The sequence below is a fragment of the Haliotis rufescens genome, unplaced genomic scaffold (genome assembly GCF_023055435.1).
Source record: "Haliotis rufescens isolate VD_foot unplaced genomic scaffold, xgHalRufe1.0.p SCAF_8, whole genome shotgun sequence".
NCBI lineage: Eukaryota > Metazoa > Mollusca > Gastropoda > Lepetellida > Haliotidae > Haliotis > Haliotis rufescens.
Genome location: NW_025964372.1, coordinates 34674659 through 34695695, shown reverse-complemented (window position 1 = coordinate 34695695; position 21037 = coordinate 34674659). Strand labels below are relative to the sequence as shown.

Sequence of the window (21037 nt, the reverse complement as noted above, 5' to 3'; positions counted from 1 at the left end):
TGACCAATCAGAATTAAGCATTCTTCAGAGTCTTGGTAGAATAGTAATTGCTTCCCTCTAACACTTAACTTTCGCGGGGCGGTCAGGTAGCCTAGTGGTTAAAGCGTTCGCTCGTCACGCCGAGGACTCGGGTTCGATTCCCGACATGGGTACAATGTGTGAAGCCCATTTCTGGTGTCCCCCGCCGTGATATTGCTGGAACACTGCTAAAAGCGGCGTAAAACCATACTCACTCACTCACTTAACTTTAGCCCTATTATAGTTAAATCCCTAAAAAGGTTCCCGGTCAGGACAGGTCCCTAGTACCCCATGCTTGTAGTAAAAGCTGTCAAATATGCTGATTGTATAAGTTGTCCGGACAGTATCATCACGTTATTCAACCCAGGTCAGTACAGAGATAGTGCACGACCTTGTGTGTATGACATCCAACGGTTATTGGGCACCTCGGACGTTGATGAAGCAACAGCGTCTGAAGATGTTTACCAAGGACCGGGTGTGTGGGATCCTGTGGTTGTGCCTCTGTGTCAGTAAGTGCTTGTTTGTTCTGGTTTTATTAAACAATGGTTGATGATAACATTACGTAAAACTTTTGTTCCCACAAGGTACAGAACACCACGACGTAGGGAACAAGTGTCTGATTGGTCATGTGGGGTTTATGAGTGATATCCGGAAATATCCCGTCCCGTACGAACATACCTTTCTTATTAGATATAAGACTGAGTTTGATATGGACTGAACATGGCTATGCCATGTCCTATTTTATTTCGACACTCAATAATATTTTTGTAAATGTGACGATTTAATGGATGTCCGATCATCAGTATGCGTGCGATTTATTTCGCAAGAGGATGTCGCGAATTAGTATGCAAAAAATCAAACAAGTTTGTAGGTAAACGGTATGATGTTTTATAATATGCTATTTGACGATATAAAATTATTTTGGAATATTGGTAAGTTCTTGATTCCTATATAACAAGGGGTATGATAATAACAACATTACAACACCCTTCAGTCGTATTACTGTTACCACTCGAAGTTCTAACGATATCTGGCGCAGAAGGATTGAGACCCCCTCCGTGGTCTAGTGGTAGAGCGTCCGCCCGTTCGATCCCCGGCCGCGTCATACCAAAAGACGTTAAAAGATGGTACTTGTTGTTACCCTGTCTGGCGCTCGACATTAAGGGGATAAAACAAGGGCTGGTGGGCTCGGTGTCGGTATACTGTGTCTGAGTGGGGTATTCATGTTACACTGCGGCATGGTATCTCAGTGGGCTAGCATCGGTATCAGTCCGGACTAGTACAAGCAACCACAGACACAGACACAGACACACAGACACAGACACACACAGACACACAGACACAGACACAGACACACACACACACACACACACACACACACACACACACACACACACACACACACACACACACACACATGCATGCACGTCGCTATATAAGTGCAATAATCTTGGACGCGACGTTAAACCCAATTTCACCTCACCTCACCCCAGAAGGACTGAGGGGTACCAAGTTTGTAAATCAATCCGAGGAAGATGTAAGTTTTCTCCAAGCGGTAACAACGCAACTCGTAATGTAGGCAATATCATAGTATCAGTAGTTTACTATATATATAGTGGGGTCCTATAATTAGACCACGGAGCAAGATATGGAAATAAGCGATAGAGATTATTCCTATGTATATGATAAAGAGGACACTGTAAGTCATATCATGCCCCATAAAGCAACGACTCACATGACATATCATGACCTCTCTGTATTGGCAGTATAATAGTCATCGGTTGTTCTATGCCACTCTTCATATCAAGCCCATATCAACCAGCGACTACCATATCAGACAACACCAGGGTCGAGGACTTCGCCCTGCCCACACTGAAGCACATGCAACAGATGTAGTGTCTCCTTATGTGATTTATAACCTTCCAGCGCCTCACATGCTGCTTGGGTTGCATACTCCCCAGGGAGCTGAGAATAAGTATCGGGTGCACACGAATCCAGTGGCCGGGGGCAGTTATAAGATTTATCATATCCTCAGCGCTTTGGAGGAGTTAGAATGTGCGCCATACAAATCCGTGATATGATAATGATATGATACAGAAACGTTTAGACTGATATGAGGGGCGGTGGGGTAGCCCAGTGGTTAAAGCGTCCGCTCCTCACGCCGAAGGCCCGGGTTCGATTCCCCACATGTGCAATGTATGAAGCCCTCTGGTGTACCATGCCGTTATATTTCTGGGCTATTGCAATTGCTGAAAGCGGTGTATAACCATACTCACCCACATTGATATTACCTGAACAGAGAAAAGATGTTTACATGCCATAGATTTGGGGTGTGGGTGTGGGTGTGGGTGTGGGTGTGGGTGTGGTGGTGGCGGGTGTGGGGTGTGGGGTGTGGGGTGTGGGGTGTGGGGATGTGGGGGTGTGGGGGTATGGAATGAGATGCTTAGTTCACAACCAATGTGTCCGCGATATAAGGGTCTCGTTTGCAGGTGTATTTTATCAACAAAATATAATTAAACTCCGCAAACCCGTCAAGATCTGGTTTGGAATTGGTCTTAAGAAACTCATGCCTGTCATAAGAGGCGACCAACGGGATCGGGTGGTCAGGCTCGCTGACTTGGTTGATGCATGTCATTGTATCCCAATTGCGTAGATCAATGCTCATGATGTCAATCACTGGATAGTCTGGTCGGGTAAGCTTCTTCATATTATATTTATTCTTTAAACATGATCATGCGACATTTTAAAGAGATCCTGATTGTTCTGAACGATTGAGGAGTCGAACATAAGTCGAGCTCATACTGGAAGCTATGACGTCACTGTTCACAAGGATGCAAGGATTTTACTTCATATATGTGTCTCCTCCTTTTAGAAAAGAACAAGTATCTCTTAAGCCTCGTGAAGATCCGAGGTGGAATAGGTCTTCAGCAACCCATGCTTGCTGTAAAAGGCGACTATGCCTGTGTGGGGCGACTAACAGGATCAGGTGGTCAGGCTCACTGACCTGGTTCATGGATGTCATCGTATCCAAATTGCAAGGATCAATGCTCATGATGTCAATCACTGATTGTCTGGTCCAGACTCGATTATTTACAGACCGCCATCATATAGCTGGAATATAGCTGAGTACGGCGTAAACAACAAACGAAACGAAAATACAGAACTTAAACTTAGAACTTAGTGTCAGAAAGACAAGTCTGTCCAAACCAAAGGTTACTGTTGAATAGCCAGAAACCTATGATTGTGGGTTCGAATCCTGGTTCGCCCCGATTATGTTTCTAGGTTTGTCAGCACCATACCCGTGCTCATGGGTTTCACTGAAGTGGTAAACGTCTGACACCTGCATCACTTTGGGCTTTCTCCCACATTAAGCTGACACGCCGTGATATAACTGGAATAATGTTAAAAGCGGCGTTAAACCCAACTCACTCACTCACTCTTAATCTGTTGAACAGGATACATAACATGTAAACATGAACTGATTTTCATTTCAGCAGTCACACAATGCACAGAAGCAAAGCAGGACTTTGCCGTGAACGTCAACAGCGACGGCACCTACAACGTCGTTGTCCAGGGAGACGTGTGGCTGAAGAGCGCCCCCATCTTCTTCAGATCTGACGGTGAAGTTTTCACCACAGCTGATGGGTCCCTGAAGCTGGTCAAGAACACTCTGACCAGTGGTGTGGACTTTATTGGGCAGTGGCAGTCCAACAGCTTCCTGTACCAGGCAGGGTCCAGTCAGATCGAGGCCAGCTTTGTACAGTACACACCGGATAAAAGCATCTTCACCTACAACAATCCCGCCATACCTTTCGTGCTCTTCAAACAGGTAAGAACACATAGCTTAAGAGACTAAGTGGTTTGTTTGTTTGTTGTTTAACGCCGCACTCAGCAATATTGCAGCTATATGAAGGCGGTCTGTAAATAATCGAGTCTGGACCATACAATCCAGTGATTGACATCATGAGCATCGATCCACGCAATTGGAATACGATGAAATGCATCAACCAAGTCAGCTAGAGTGACCACCCGATCCCGTTAGCCGCCTCTTACGACAAGCATAGTCGCCTCCAACAGCAAGCATGGGTTGCTGAAGACCTATTCTATCCCGGATCTTCACGGGTGAAGAGGATAAATGTACTCCTGATGCGACATATATATATTTATATATACCAATACCTAACAAGCAACAGAGGCGGTCGGGTAGCCTAGTGGTTAAAGCGTTCGCTCGTCACGCTGAAAACCCGGGTTTGATTCCCGACCTGGGTACAATGTGTGAAGCCCATTTCTGGTGTCCCCCGCCGTTATATTGCTGGAATATTGCTAAAAGCGGCGTAAAACCTCACTCACTCACTCACTCACTCACTGAATACAAGGTGGTTCACGTATATTATACGAGTTGGCCCCGTCAGACTTCCACCTGTTTCCCAAAATGAAAAAGGAACTAGCCGGTCGCCATTTTCCTAGTAATGATGACGTCATTTCCGCTGTGAATGACTTTTTAGGTTGGCTTAAGAAAATTTCTTCTTTACCGGCATCCAGGCCTTGCAGCATCGCTGGCAAAAGTGTGTAAACCTGGAAGGGGACTATGTGGAGAAATAAATGAAAACCATCGACTTGGTACGGGTCTATCACAGTTAGGATTAGAACTTTTCAGCAAGCCCTCGTACGACCCGTGAAGATACAATAGGTCTTCAGCAACCCTTGCTTGCCGTAAAAGGCGACTATTGCAGCAATATTGGCTCTACCTTGGCGCATAGTAATAATTATTAACATTAATTTAACAAAACACTAGAATTTGTAGAAAATATGAATCTAATCTAATAACGTTAAATAACAGATGTCTTGCAGTTAACTCATTATATATTTCAAGTGTAAGTGTTATCTTATAAATAACAACAAGAAGTAAAGATTTCCTTTGACTTTTATTGTTTTTTTTAGACTTTTAATAAACATCCGTTCATGTGACAACCCGTTACAAATATGATTATACATCTTCATGTTTTCATCAACAACTACAACAACAGCGTTACATCAACGGAGCAAACAACACCGCCACCAACGGCAACTACACCATATCTGGTTTTCCCGGTTTCACAGTACAAGAGGCAACCCTTCCTCTGGGATATCTCAGTTACAGCGGCCAGATGTTTGGGCACCGGGAAATGCGGCTTGGACAGTAAGCGTCTTAAAATAGTGTTGTTGTGTAAGTGCTGAAACGACAAGAAAGGCTTCGTACGACAATGTTCCAAATATTTCTGCAGGTCAGTTTTATTCTAACTTTCCAAACGATGTTAACAAGCACCGGAAGTAGATTAACAAACCCCCGAAACACCATTATTATTTTCTTCGAATATTTCAATACTTTAGTATTACGTTTAAATTACGTTCCTGGCATAGAATACTTAGTATACTTATAATACTTATATACACTTAAAAACACTTAATAATTATCAACATTGTAAAATATATGTTTCCGTTTTACGCTCTTTCTACGCGAACTCTCACAGTTGTGAGACAGACATGACGTCATTCTGGAATGCTATGCCGCCGCCATACAATGGATGACGCCACATTCTTCCATTATAAATCGAAAGTTGTTTTGAGAACTAATGATGAGGTTGATACCTAATTAATGTTGTATCCGTTTCGCCATGGCTTTCCAAAATAAGATTAAAAAAACACAAAATATTCATACGCGGTGAAAAGTTTCCTCAAAATCAGATTACACCACACATACCTATTCATTTTAATATTCCAGATGGGGAGCGTCATCATTTAAGATCGTCGATGGACTCAAAGGCGGTCCCCTGGCACTGTTTGATCGAGTGAAGACAGCAAATACGCTTATTATCTCTTCTGCCAGTCGGTTTATGTCGTCATCAATATGGCGTCAGAACGCAAGCACCGGCGGCGACAACGTCTACTGGGGGACGATGGGGGGAGTGGAGAATGTCCCTGTAGATGTAGAAAACAGTTTTATTCTCTTCTGTGGCAACCAAGGCATTAACAAGGTACACGTACTTCAGAATGTACTTCAGATTGTATGCTTGGCTTCCTGTTGATATCTGGGATGGGTCGTAGTCAGGGTGTCCGATCATTGGCATGACGACAAACACGCTTTTGTCAATGCATTCAAAGTGCCCGAATTTAAGTGTCTAAACAATCAGAAACAACCCATATTTTCATGCTGTGAAATATTAAGGGGATCCCACATTTATTTGGAAGTAATCCGTTGGTGACGTTTTTAGAATACTGTCTCTTGAAATAAACGTCAGGTTTGTGGTCATGTGACCGGCCTCCCGTCGAATGGAAAATCTATATTCCTGGAATTTTCTAAATTATAAAGCCATACATTTTAGAATATGCGACAGTAGATATTTTTTAGCTGATCTATCAAACTAACGTCCGCATTATCATTCTGTTGATCTATTCGTGCATGATGAAACTGCGACATTGATTTAAAGTAGTATATTTTGACCTATGCAGAATATTCGTGAACTCTCAAGGAGTGTTTCGGTTCATATCATGTAAAGTATGATAATTCTATTTTCAGGCTTTCGTAAGCTGGGGTCAAATTTTACAAAAATGGCACGGCCGCACGGACCAGTATGTCAAATCTGACTTTACTATCAACTATTTGGGGTACTGGACCGACGATGGTGAGAATATACAGACTTAAAGATTATACTTTGAATTTTCATCTTAAATTATTATTCACACAGATGCTACAAGCTAACGATTAGATTTTTAAGTGAGGATTCCGCTTGTCGTGGGTTAGAACCCGATGTTCCATTGGCCGATTATGAACGTTGGTCCGCCACCATTACAACTGTCCTCATGTGTTTTTTATAGACTAAAAACTAAGTACTAAGTAACTTTGTCCCCACCCCCTCACACACAGACACAAGTGCCCGTGTCATAGCGCTAGTCCTTTGATATCCGATGTTGTGTTGATATTGTTCATTCTATCAGCCACTTGTTTGTCTCATCAAGAATTAAGATTTCATAAGTTTAAATGTAACAGGTAAGCTTCAGTAGATTCAGTAGCTTCAGCAGATTACAGCATAAGCCATGTACCAATTGTGTGACGTCCGCTAACTCATATCTATTCGAAATGAACCTGACATACAAATACAAAATTGTAAATTCCAAATCCACGCTTTTGTTTTAATATATAATTTTGTGTTTGGACAGACAAACTCTCATCAAATTAGACAGATCAGGACTTCTTGTAACAATCAGATGATTTTTTTTTTTATTTGTAGGGGCCGGGGATTTCTGATGACTTTTGTTTATATTTAAATAAAACACAGTTAGAGTTGCATGGAACAACATTTACGCATTCCATTTTTGAAATTTGTTTTTCATGCACAAGAAATCCATATCAAATAGATTAACAAGAGAAGCACGTGTTGTTCGTGCAGGTGCGTACTACTTCAACATACCGGAGAAGGGGAAGAACTACCAGAATACGGTGCTGGACATCACGAGCTACATTAAACAGCTGGGGGTACCCGTCAGGTTTGTACTCTCTTTCTTGATGGTCATTAACATTTTGTCAACTCCCATGCAGGATACTAAGTAAAGTTCCACAGCACTCTTTCTACATATACTGAGACCCGTGAAGAATCCGGGGTAGAATAGGTCTTCAGCAACCCATGCTTGCCGTAAAAGGTGACTCTGCTTGTATTAAAAGGCGACTAACGGGATCGGGTGGTCAGGCTCACTGACTTGGTTGATGCATGTCATCGATCCCAATTGCGTGGATTTATGCTCATGATATTAATCACTGGATTGTCTGGTCCAGACTCGATTATTTACAGACCGCCGTCATATTGCTGGAATATTGCTGAATGTGGCGTTAAACAACAAACCAACCAACCAAATCTACATATACTGAGTAGTACTGAGTCAGTAACCATGATGTTGTGTTGCTAGGTACATTCAGTACGACTGGTGGTGGTACTATCGTGACATCAACGGCGGCGTTGTCTCCTGGACACCTAAACCAGGCGTGTTTCCTGATGGGCTGCAGTGAGATATTTATATGTTTTAGATAATGCAGATTTAAGATAATTTCATATACTAGCATGTCATAATACATAACAAAATATGGAAAATTCGTGTATGCTCCATTGTTCTGATCTGTATTTATTACCAACCTATTTAGTGCCCGATGTGGCATATTCATAATGGGTGATGTTAAAACTATGTTACTAATCTTATACCCCTTCCTCATGTGACACAAGGTGCTCACAATGCATAATGTTAGAACTTTGTATATCAATGTTATTAGTCTATAGCCCTTCCTTATGTGACACAAGGTGCTCATAATACATAATGGTTGATGTTAGAACGTTGTATAACTATGTTACTAATCTTATACCCCTTCCTCATGTGACACAAGGTGCTCATAATACATAATGGTTGATGTTAGAACGTTGTATAACTATGTTACTAATCTTATACCCCTTCCTCATGTGACACAAGGTGCTCATAATACATAATGGTTGATGTTAGAACGTTGTATAACTATGTTACTAATCTTATACCCCTTCCTCATGTGACACAAGGTGCTCATAATACATAATGGTTGATGTTAGAACTTTGTATAACTATGTTACTAATGTAATACCCCTTCCTCTAGTGACACAAGGTGCTCATAATACATATTACATAACGTGATACGTAGATTCTATTATTTATTTAATATAAACCCATATAGGGCCTTTGTTAGCATATACATAATGGTTGATGTTAGAACTTTGTATAACTATGTTACTAATGTAATACCCCTTCCTCTAGTGACACAAGGTGCTCATAATACATATTACATAACGTGATACGTAGATTCTATTATTTATTTAATATAAACCCATATAGGGCCTTTGTTAGCATATACATAATGGTTGATGTTAGAACTTTGTATAACTATGTTACTAATCTTATACCCCTTCCTCACGTGACACAAGATGGCTGTACAACAAGACGGAGCTTCCTGTCATTGCCCACAGCATGTTCTGGTAAGCTGGGATTATGTAATGAGATCAAGTTTTTAACATACATCATATATATACATCGTCCATATGCAATGCTATTTGCCGCGTGGGATCTTGGTCCGTTTGTTGTGACTAATGTTTTAATGTCCATTTAAACTGCCGGGCATAAGAAAGTACACACCCGTGTTTGATGGTGGCTGAAAATGAAACTAACAAGAAATGGTTATTCGATGGTGATGTATTTGTTGCGGGTATCATAGTTATGTTTTGAACCTGATGTTTGCAGTGTTTCGCGAATGTTTTTTTTATACCGTTTGTAATTTTATGGTCCCATCCGGTTTCAAGTGTATACTTTCTTTTGCCCGGATCTTGTTTGACAAGATTACCACTCCTCGGTCGCGATCGTGGAGTTTATATTTTGAAAGGTGGTATATACCTGTAAACATTTTTCATAATGAACTCTTTGATAAGGATTTAGAAGTTGGAAGAACACGACGACATGAAACTTTGATGGAAAACGTCTTTATTGTTTGTTACGATGTTTCAGGGCAGTTTCTTGCCCAGTCATCAGGTGACATGGTCGGTTATATTGCGTCATTCTTCACTTCCTGATATGAGACAGTTAAAGAAATTTCAATAGACACACCAGGACAAGGGTGGTCCACGGTGCAGCAAATCATTGTACATATTTGCTTCCCTTAGCCATGCCATAATCCGCAAACTGCATGTTCGAATCCCAGAATTTATCTTATCCCTCAATACATTCTGAACACAGGACGAATTTTTTTTACACCTTTCACACAAATGGAAATACAGTAGAAATTGCATGCAATGACCGGATTTGCGTACTTTTCTGGTCCCTTAAAATGTCTTGCAGTGTGGCTTGACGTCCCGTACAAGGCGAGCATATATAATTTAGTATGTAGTGTTACATAGAGACTATTAGGCGATCAGCTTTTTAATAAGGGATCGATAGATTATCACTAGATAGGTAGTATCTTCCCTCTACCTTGACTTTGACCTCGATCTGGCAGATAGTGTTCGGTCTGGATAACAGACAGATAATGGGGTCTCAGGAAGATAACAATCAAGATATGAAACTTAGGGAAAGATAATATCCGCACATGTTCTCAAAGATCTCAAGGACATCAAGTGATCAATGTTTAACGCTAAAATCAGCAATAATCCAGCTTTTTCACGGTGGATTTAAATAATAAGTTTGGGTCTGGCAAACCGCTGTTTGATAGGACGAGCAGCGATCCATGCAGTCGGGGCACGGTGACACACCGTCAGCCAGGTCGCACATTCTAGTCCCTTTACAAACTGGTGACCATTGTTCTCTGGATTCCCAATGGGGTTTTATGCATGTTGTAAAATAACTATGTAATGTATGTTCGTGTTTATGCATGTTAACTGTTCGTGTTTATGCATGTTAACATGCCAATGAATGATACCTTGGGTTCCCTAGGTCCAGCAACACAACATATGCAAAGGCTAATGGAGGGAAGTACGACTTCCTGATCGAGGGTCCAAAGTCATTGCCCTTGGAAGAGGTACTGGCTCTACTGGTGTCTTTAATAATGAGTGTTTGCTGTTTAACGCCGCACTCAGCAATATATCAGCTATATGACGGCGGCCAGTAAATAATCGAATCTGGACCAGACCAACCAGTGATTGATATTATGAGAAACAACCAACGCCATAAGGAAGGATGCCACGCTATAAACCAAGTCACCAAGCGTGACCTAACCAAATCCCTTAAGTCGCCTTTTACTGGGGACCAATTATATTCTAAACCGGAATTGAAGTATCGAAGTCGAGATATCTTTACAGTGAAAAATGATATATTTCTATAGTTTATTTTAACGCTTTGGACTATAAAATGAATTCGAGATACCGGAAATTCGACACATCTAGTTCGACATGTCCGTGTTAAAACAGTGTCAAATATAGTAAGAGTTTGACAGGACAGGACCGTGATTTCCCAGCAAACGGGGACTTCGACACATCCGAGTTCGAGACAACGATTTCCGAGTATTGTTTAAGACGACTTTTATGGTCCGGACAGACTATTTATCGGATATAAGTCACACTTTGTTGTCTCGAACTCGATTGTCGTCGTTCATTTCTCATTAGATCTGTGAATCCCAGCCTTATTGCTATTAATACCATTGAAATTCATGTTTGGTATATTAATTAATTGCAGTACATATAGCTGAAGAGATAAGATATTCATTGCTCACACAGACAATCAGAGCACACTGATATAGGTTACTATTTATTCCCAACGTCGTAATAAGAGGAGCCAATGTATCCATTACCTTTCAGAGATTCTGGAATGATTTGCTTGCCGATGCAAGGAAATGGGGTTTGATGGTCTACGAACAGGTAAGACCTTTCATTTCCAACAAACTAAGCAATACCTAACTATTTTATGAGGAACTTATCCACCAAGCTGCAAATCCCAAGTGATGGAATAATACACTGAAGTGTATGAACCCTAAAAATTTCTAAAAAATGTCACTGTACATAAAAGGGCGAGGAGCGTCCAAACACAGCTTATCTTGAAAACGAGTATTGAACTAAACCCATGTCAAACACGATGTAAAATATAATATTTATGTTTAATTGTTTTCTAGGATTTCCTCAATATTGAATTTGAACGAGTTCATAAACTCTGGAGCGACATCGACCTGGCCCGACAATGGCTGCATCAGATGGGGAATGGCGCCGCAAAGAACGGCCTGACGGTGCAGTACTGTATGGCGCTGCCGCGTAATGTGATGCAGTCGCTAGAAATACCAGTCGTTACACAGGTACAGTTAGAGAACATACTTTTACGCCGCCCTTTAGCAATATTGTCAGGGAGAAGCGAACCCGGGTCTTCGATGGGACGAGTGAGGGCTTTAACCATTACAATTTGAATACATTCACGTCGTAACTTCGAAATTACCTCCCTTGGGTAAGGGTCCCCGTACCAATTAAGGTTCTTAAAATCATTTCACTGTTATACAATTAAAACAATCCCTGGACAATGCAAGTACGATCGTAACATAGGCCAAATTAACAATCCTAGAGGGTGTTAACTAGTCTGTTCACAGGAATTTAGAATCAATTAAATGAAAGCGTTCGCCACTTTAAACCACAAAATCTGTTGAATTAATAACAATATGTTTCTCATTCTTGTGAACATTAAAACAGGATTTGATCAAGGACACATTCTTGGATACGTGGTAAAGTAAGTGAATAATTAACTTGCCTTTGCATGCGTTTGTGACGGATGCCAACGGTGGGGCAGGATACGCTCAACTTTTAGCGAAGATACTGGTATCATCACTATTTCGAAGTGATCCATAAACACATGCCTATGATGTAACTGGAATTGTACAACGGACTCTTTCTTATGATTACATTTACTGCGCTTTTACCAATATCATAACAATATCATTGCGGGGCTACGCTATGAATGAATCGAACCTGGGCCTTCGTCGATCACATTAACTATTAGGCTAATAAGCACAGGGGGCACGGTTGGCCCAGTCGTCTAAGGCGCCGCAATTCCCTGTGCAGAGTTGCGTCCCTTGGGCACGCCAGAAACCTATGATTGTGGGTTCGAATCCCGGTTCGCCCCGATAACCCCAACTCAGCGATTTTGGGGGTCCATAAAATGTGGAAAAATCTGTTTCATATCCGGTTGTAGATGCGCATGCGCGGCGTCCTTAAATACGTTGTTAATAAACATGATAAACATGATACTGGTCGGCGCCAATAGTAACCCGCTATATGACTTGCAATACATATGTCTGAAGTTTCACTGAGTGAAACGCTTTGATTCTGCCCTTTTTACATTCAGCAGACTGCGCAAACGAAACGAGTTACTTCCCTTTACCCAATGATCGGTTCATTTCAGCTCACAATACTTATGCGAGATAAGCAAGTTATCTAAGGTGTGTTACGATTGATTTCTCAGTGGGGTACATGAGCGGGCTACATGAGCGGGCTACATAGAAAATAATTATCCGCTCCTAACCTAATCAGAAGCGAGTAGTATTAATGTAAGATGAGATAAAGTATTTTATCAAGATGACGTGAACCAATCCGATTTTATCATTCTGACATTGAGGTATGATACATGAGTTTACACCATTCGCCTTATCACCGGTCCTTGTCGTATACCTAGTACCACTGCCTCTGGTCAGCGACATGTGACGATACGGTCACATCTTACACAGGTCATTCAACACATTACACGTTTATCGTCCATTTATCATCGCATATTTTAATGGTACTCTTTCATTGTGCAAATATCTTAAAACGTGAAAAACTATTTCTGATGTGTACTTATCTTTTATGGTGGTTGTCAGGTTCTCCGTGTAGACATTTTCTTTTTAACTTTGATGTGTTAAGATTTTTGGTCACACGCTCAATGTTTCAGGTTCAGTAAGGCACCTCTATAGTTATGACAACAATTAGGAAATCTGATTGGTCTCCATTAGCACGCGATGCTGTGACGTCAGTATGGGACGGTGGGGTAGCCTAGTGGTTAACGCGTTGACTCTTCACGCCTAAGGCCGACTCGATTCCCCACATGGGTACAATGTGTGAAGCCCATTTCTGGTGTCCCCCTGCTGTGATATTGCTAGAATATTTCTAAAAGCAGCATAAAACCATACTCACTCGAATTTCATCATAAATACGTTTGTTTATATATACGTCCGGTCACATGATATGCAAATTTGCCTGTAGCAGTGTTGTAACTTCAAATCATAACTGCGCCGGAGTATAAGTTTAAACCAAAAGGTTTGGTTTTATTTCACCCATAACACTGCATCGTTCCAGGCCCGTGCTAGTGACGACTACATTCCAGGGACCGTCAACTGGAAGGTGGGGATCACGTCACTGTTTGCCTGGGCCCTCGGGGTTGCACCCTTCAAGGACAACTTTTGGACAACCAGCGTTCAACCCGGAAATCCATATCGTATGTAGAGAACTTGCCAATCAACAATGGTTCTTTGAAATGGTTAATCTTCGCTATGTTTGTGGTTAAACGCCGGAATCAGGACTATCCAAGCTATACGATGGCGGCCTGTAAATAATCGAGTCAGGATCAGACAATCCAGTGACTGATGTTATGAGCAACGATTCTCGATCATACTTTCTTCTCCATATCATTGGTTTCTCGACCAATATTTAAAAACAACTTATGTTTTCACCAACCGACATCAATATAATATTGATCATGAATTCATAATGAATGACAGAAAAGCTGTTTCTTTGCATTCAGATTACTAGGCTGTTCAGTTACACGCAGAAAGACAATGCAGTGGACAATTACTGATTGTCATGCATGTACGAGGACAAAATGTTTATGATTGTTTGTTGTTTATAACCACACTCGGCAATATTCCGCTCTGTAAATAATCGAGTGTGGACCAGACAAACCAGTGATTGAAGTTATGAGCAACGATCAACGCCGTCTTACAACGATTACATGCAATTAATCAAGTCATCGAGTCTGACAACGCCGAGACTAACATACAATTATCAAGAAGATTATATATCTATAATTCCATAGGGGATCCCTCGAGTATTAAGGAACCCTCAAGTATCGGGAAAAGTACAGGCTGATCGAGTTGAAAGGGGATAAGAGTAGAACGGGGGAGAACGTTATATTAACTATATGCGTCAGTAAGAAAGAATGGACCGCTCGATTCAAGATGTCTTCTCGTACGACAATGATAGTTTGCTTGGGCTCTAACTCGGAATCCCTATGCAATTTGTTATCGGGTTTTGAAAATTACAAATCATAAATGAATTTTGCTTTTCAGACGGTGCCACGGAGCCGTATACGACGCTGAACGCTGTGGTGGCAACTTTAAGTACAGGCCCAGTTGGAGTCAGTGACATGCTCGGGTGTATGAACAAGACGCTCATCATGAAGTAGGTTGACAATCATCCTGATGTAGGCTGACAATCATTCTGAAATATGTTGACAATCACCCTGAATTAGCTTGACAATCATCCAGAAGTATGTTAACACTCATCCTAATGTAGTTTGATAATCGTCAGGAAGTAGATTTGATAATCAGCAGGAAGTAGATTGACAATCATCCCAAAGCAGGTTGACAATCATCAGGAATTCGGTTGATAATCATCCTCAAGTGGGTTGACAGTCATTACAAAGTAGGTTGACAATCATCCTAAAGCAGGTTGACAATCATCAGGAAGTAGGTTGACAATCATCCTGAAGTGGGTTGAAAATCACCAGGAAGTAGGTTGACAATCATCCTGAAGTGGGTTGACAGTCATTACAAAGTAGGTTGACAATCATCCTAAAGCAGGTTGACAATCATCAGGAAGTAGGTTGACAATCATCCTGAAGTAGGTTGACAATCATCCTGAAGTAGGTTGACAATCATCCTGAAGTGGGTTGACAATCATCCTGAAGTAGGTTAACAATCATCCTGAAGTGGGTTGACAATCATCAGGAAGTAGGTTGACAATCATCAGGAAGTGGGTTGACAATCACCCTGAAGTATGTTGACAACCACTAGAAAGTAGGTTGACAGTCCCTATGAATCAGGTTGCCATCAATAAAGTAGGTAGGCTATCAGTTTGAAATTGGCTGACAATCATCAGGAAGAAGGTTGAGAATCATTAGGAAGAAGGTTGACAATCCTGATAAAATATGCTCACACTCATCGCGCCGATCAGCTATGTTAACAATATTCATCATCATGCAGTCATACGCCTAATCATGACCTCATGTAGATTCGATACTGCTGGTGGATAAATAAGAATGCAGGATTCTATGAGGTCATGGTAGATCTTTACTTTTGTGAAGTAACAAGTTGAAACTACCTTTCACGCTGTATCTCACATAGTTACCTTCTCCTATGTCTTGAAATACCATTTAGACCTTAACCGTACGATTACGCAGAACATACCAAATAAATAGAACATTTGGCTTTTCTTGTCAAGTATACGTTTATCACATGTGATGATCTGACACAGTTTGCGATACTTGCAGCGCCTAGCAAACATCAACTTAATTATGAGATGTTTTTGTCAAGATGAACCAAATATATATGATCTAAGTCATCCCGATATGCATTGCTACTTTTTAAACTTCCTTCTACAGATGTGTTAATGCTGACGGCCTCATCTTAAAACCATCACGACCAGCGACGGCCATCGATAACATGATACGCAAGGTACCTCCTTATACTATATACACTGAAGCACCGTTAGACCGGAAATCTCACTTTGCCGGCTGTTTCTATTAGACCGTCTACATGTACAAAGGGCACAACTTTGCGCAATGTAACTGGGAGCAGTAACAACCCCTGGTGATGCCGGTAAGAATATAGGACCTAAGCAACCAAGACAACACATTGGCTCATGCCATAAGTTCGTTTTCCCAGATGGCCTGGCCCGACTTTGAGGGTCCAGACGGGGAGGTGTGGTCCACGTATTCAGATTTGGGGGGCAAGAACAAGTACGGCATCATCCTTGCCGCTGATCTACAGCGAAGCTACACCATGACGCCATGCATGGCTGGATTCCAAGGGGTAAGACTAACCCAGAAACATTCTAAACATTTATGTTTTAATTCTGAAGATAGATGCAAGACATGAATTCACCTTGCAAGGACCGCCAGTCTTCCAGAGCGTAGTGACCTATTAAGATGAACACTGTCACTGTTGTATTTCCAGTTTCCCTACTCGATGGTATTCCCGGCCAATGATCCCAACAAGATCCAGCCTCTGACTGATCCCCAGCCTCTGACTATGAGTGGCTGCACCGCTAAAGACTTCTGTCTCTTCTATGTATCCCCGGTACTGAAGATCAATGGGTACGCGTGTTACTACAGTTTAGCCCAAGTACGGACCCATCGTTTAATATTCTGGGGGTTTGGGTTTGGGGATTGGGTTTTGGGGGTGGATATTTGTTTTAGACAGAATAATTTTACAGTCAGGGGTACAGGTACGCGTTCGGTTCCAAATTCAACTTAACGCGTCTAAACCTACAGGTAACAGAGCTCTGTATTGCAGAGACAGCTTGTTTAACGCCGTTACGATGTTAACAATATTACATTGTATTCCCTTTGTTTTCTCTCCCTACAGCAAACAAGTGCTGATCCAGGGTGAGTTGGACAAATGGGTGCCGATGTCGCCGCAGAGAGTGACGGACATCAACGTTGCAGACGACATCACCATAAGTCTCACCGGAGCTGCCCGCGAAACTGTCCAGTTCTGGTTCAACGTAGACGGTGTCTCCTCACCTTTGACCTGTACTCTCGGGCCAGGCGGTCAAGCAATCCTTAGCTTCACAGCTGGTGCATGTCGTGCTGTATAATGAACATAAGATAGAAGCTGGAATAAATGTGATTGTGTTGTATACACTACTGGTCAAACATACTTCCTCCCGATGTTTGTTTTTGTACTGTGTACTGAAACAAGCGTTTGTTTTTTGTCATTTTAAGCTTCAGTGAGCAATAACACGAAATGGACCTAGTCCACCCGATTCATTTGGAACATAGAGCATTAAGACAATTTAAGAGAATAAAAGTTATTATTTTAGGGCGTATGCTTTGAATCCCATGGTCTCTCACCCACAAACCCCCACACTCCTCCAAAATTGATTGCTGATCCCAGATTACCTCAACTGAAACCTGGATCTGCTCTTGTTTTCACTTTGTAGTGTTTTGCATTTAGTCAACTTTGGATGTTGCTGTAGTCTTTATTTACATAAATAAATCTCACCATGTTTCTCTCTCTCGTACTGATTTCCACAGGCGAAGGAGCCCATGACCATGCAATAGGTACTCCAGATACACCACATGGTCTTTTAATTGGACACAGCGTACATAACTGTGCTGTATTGACTTGACCAAGTTCTTTTGGCAATGGATATTTCTGTCTTAAAACATTCTGTTTCGTGGTAGATAATTCCGCATACTAAATTTGCTTGACCAGAAATGCGAGAGGCACAAAACAAAAGGTTCTCTTAATCCCACTGTGAATCTCCTATTAACAAAGTGAGTAAACGGGAATTGCCTGAATTCCCCATTTAATAACGTCAATGAGCGAGCGAACCGGAATTCTCTGTGAAGAAAGTAAATGAATGTGAGTGAACAATGGCAGTTTGCCGCTTCCCTGAGACTGATAATTAACATTTAAACCATGGTTCCTCTGTCTTTGACCGTGCATTAACTGACTGAAATGTCAGTTAAACACCACTTGACAATGATGGAACTTCTTTTTTAACCTATGACATCCCTTGACAGAAAAGGGACATGCTACCCCTTAGGTTTACGTAAGATCGTTACAAAATATCAATATAAAATGGTGTTAATGTTGTGTCATTCAAAATAACACAATATTTGGTCAGTCGTTTGATCAATGTTTTATCGTAAGAGTTTATAAACAAAACCCATACCTGGTAACAGGAGACAGAAAGACACGCCCTAACAGAGTGGTAGTGTAAACAACGCAGTTAACATTGTCAATATCAGGTGTGACTACCACTTGCGTTGCTACAGACGAGGCAGCGGGGGCGCATTGATGGCACCGGGTGACTGAAAACAGCTAGGAGGGATGTTGTTCCAAATGTCGACAAAAGATTAATTCAACTGAGTTATCGCTACCGGCTGATTCTGGTCCTGCCGTAGGCGTCGCCCTATCACATCCCAGACATGTTCTATAGGGGAAGAGGTCTGGAAAAGCAGGCGGCCATGGCAGTACAGTCTGTTACAACATGTGCAACATGTGGGCGGTGCATTATCCCACTGCAACGTGGCGTTACGTCCCTGCATTTACACAAACGGAAGAACAAGACCTCAACGATGTCGTCTCTGTGGCGTACGCCATGCAAATTGCCATTTACGATGATAAGTTGTGTTCTCCCGTGAGTTGTGATGCCACCCCATACCATTACACTTCAACCCCCAAAACTGACGACGTTGAGTAACCCAAACGACGCTAATACGTTCCCCTGGACGCTTGTAGACCCTTGCACGATCATCAGAGCTGTCCAGATAAAACCTGGACTCATCGGTGAACAGTGTACAGTCCGTGTCTTGTCTTCTGAGCCTCATAACCTGTCTACACCAAGCTTGGCGTGCCTGACGGAGACGTGGAAGCAAACTTGGGCGTATCACTGGACGTCTTTGTGCTCCCTCCACCGGTGTGCATGCGGTTCTGCCAGTAACTGTCCGAGCTGATAATGTGGCAGTTTGTTATTTGTTCCGTAGATACACCAACCGAATATATATGTCTTGTTGACATGACGTCACACATGTACGACCGATCCGTGGCAAGTGATGAGTGTTGTCCTGCTGTAGATAACGTCTCCAAAAGATGATATTGTGTTTCGCTGAACATTTAATCAGCAGCATATCCACGGCACGAGTTAGGCCTACTTCCACGAGCACACGAAACCTAAACAATCATTGTGTGTTGTTCACATAAAACACAACAACACGTGTTTGAGTATCATGCTCCCAACAAACACGCAAACACGTACATTCCATGAGAAAGATGCAAAATCAGAAGTCAACGTCGTCAGGTTTAGTGAGCAGCCCTCCTATATTCAAGGGCCCACTTGCACAGAGCGATCTTAGCGCTAAGATGATCGTAACTCCAATACGTTAACATAGGCTTACGACAGTCTTAGCGCTAAGATTGCTTTGTGCAAGTGGGCCCTGGAGAGAAATGATAGCTTGTCTGAAACTGAATCGATAAATAGTCCCAGGCCACACCCCTATTTCCGTGTGAGTCGATGACTTATAACCGTACGTTTTAAGTGATCAATTCTCAAAGATGAAATATAGATACTCGGATCCACTTGTTATTTCAACTTAACAGACAATGTTTTATATATGCTATAGATCAAACCCATGTGGACCATTGCTTAGCTTTGTCGCTTGCCCTATTAAAGATTAGTCAAGCATATTTTCCTTGACTGTGTAGATTATTACCGTTCAACGCCTTTAAAGGATCTTTTCAATAACAGTAATGCTCATTCAATTCTCGTTTTTTTTAAAAAGAGAGTACTATTTGATGAAGTTTAAATTCTTGAATTGTGTTTTAATGTAGTGTATTGCAATCACCAGCTGAGATTATAGATGGGGGTGCCACTCTTAGGGTTAAAGTTGTGTAAAATTATGCTCCCCATGACAGTGACACGTGAGTTCATCTAAACTGAGGCGTATAAGATCGGCTAGTGTTTTAATGCCTCATGATCCCAAGTCAGGTAGTCAAGATTTGGTTGCTAGTGGTCTATAGCCTGGTTTTATTTTGTTTGTTTGTTTGTTGTTTAACGCTGCACTCGGCAATATTCCAGCTATATGGCGGCGATCTGTTAATAATCGTGACTTGACCAGATAACCAGTGATTGATATCACGAGCAGCGATCCACGCAATTGGGATACGATGACGTCAGCAAGCCTGACCACCCGTTAGTGGCCTCGCATGGGTTGCTAAAGACATCTTTACGGGTGCCTGGTTTTAATATAAACTGATCTTCTGAAATTCTGAAAAGTTATTTCTTTTAATATTGAGCTGGTTTATCTCACACCTAAACTATGATACTTACCTTTATGTTTTACTGTCTTTTGTCGACAGGTATTTAATACCAATTAACTTGTTCTCATCGCGATATGGCCGCAATAGTACCGATGCGTTTTAATAGTTTACTTCACTCACTCAGTGATATAGATTCCGGGCCAGAATAACCTCATACGGTCCTTTTCGTCCCCGATGGTGTGCTCATGCCATCGATCATTTGTTTGTGTGGACTAGGGTTGACTGTTTATAGGTGGAATATTGCTAACAGATATTCTAGATACTCTCGATTTTCACGAGTTGTTGGCGAATATCGTAGATACGGCTTGGAATATTTGATATGCTAACTGATAAATAATTATCACACATGCCCACAACCTTGACACGAAAGTCCATTGGATATTCGGGCAGTATGATCAAGTCATTCACCTCAGGTCGGCACAGAGATAG

General features: G+C 41.7%; 1 protein-coding gene across 1 annotated transcript; it reads left to right on the top strand.

Annotated features, from left to right (window-relative positions):
- The first annotated feature begins 391 nt into the window (after nt 1-391).
- LOC124141787 lies at nt 392-17440 on the top strand. Its single transcript, XM_046509883.2, has 17 exons — nt 392-527; nt 3513-3847; nt 5046-5197; nt 5780-6032; nt 6575-6680; nt 7446-7542; nt 7960-8055; nt 8994-9044; nt 10489-10573; nt 11349-11408; nt 11660-11836; nt 13860-13998; nt 14849-14960; nt 16162-16234; nt 16445-16591; nt 16736-16875; nt 17147-17440. The coding sequence occupies exons 1-17, from the start codon at nt 419-421 to the stop codon at nt 17376-17378; spliced, it is 2364 nt and encodes a 787-aa protein (XP_046365839.2). The 5' UTR covers nt 392-418; the 3' UTR covers nt 17379-17440.
- Nucleotides 17441-21037: the final 3597 nt, after the last annotated feature.

Bases quoted from the DNA above. Each gene is read 5' to 3' on its own strand.
- LOC124141787 (XM_046509883.2), top strand. From the start codon at position 419: ATGACATCCAACGGTTATTGGGCACCTCGGACGTTGATGAAGCAACAG. The intron at 13,999-14,848 runs GTATGTAGAGAA...TTTGCTTTTCAG, and splicing joins TCAACCCGGAAATCCATATC to ACGGTGCCACGGAGCCGTAT. The intron at 16,235-16,444 runs GTACCTCCTTAT...TCGTTTTCCCAG, and splicing joins TCGATAACATGATACGCAAG to ATGGCCTGGCCCGACTTTGA.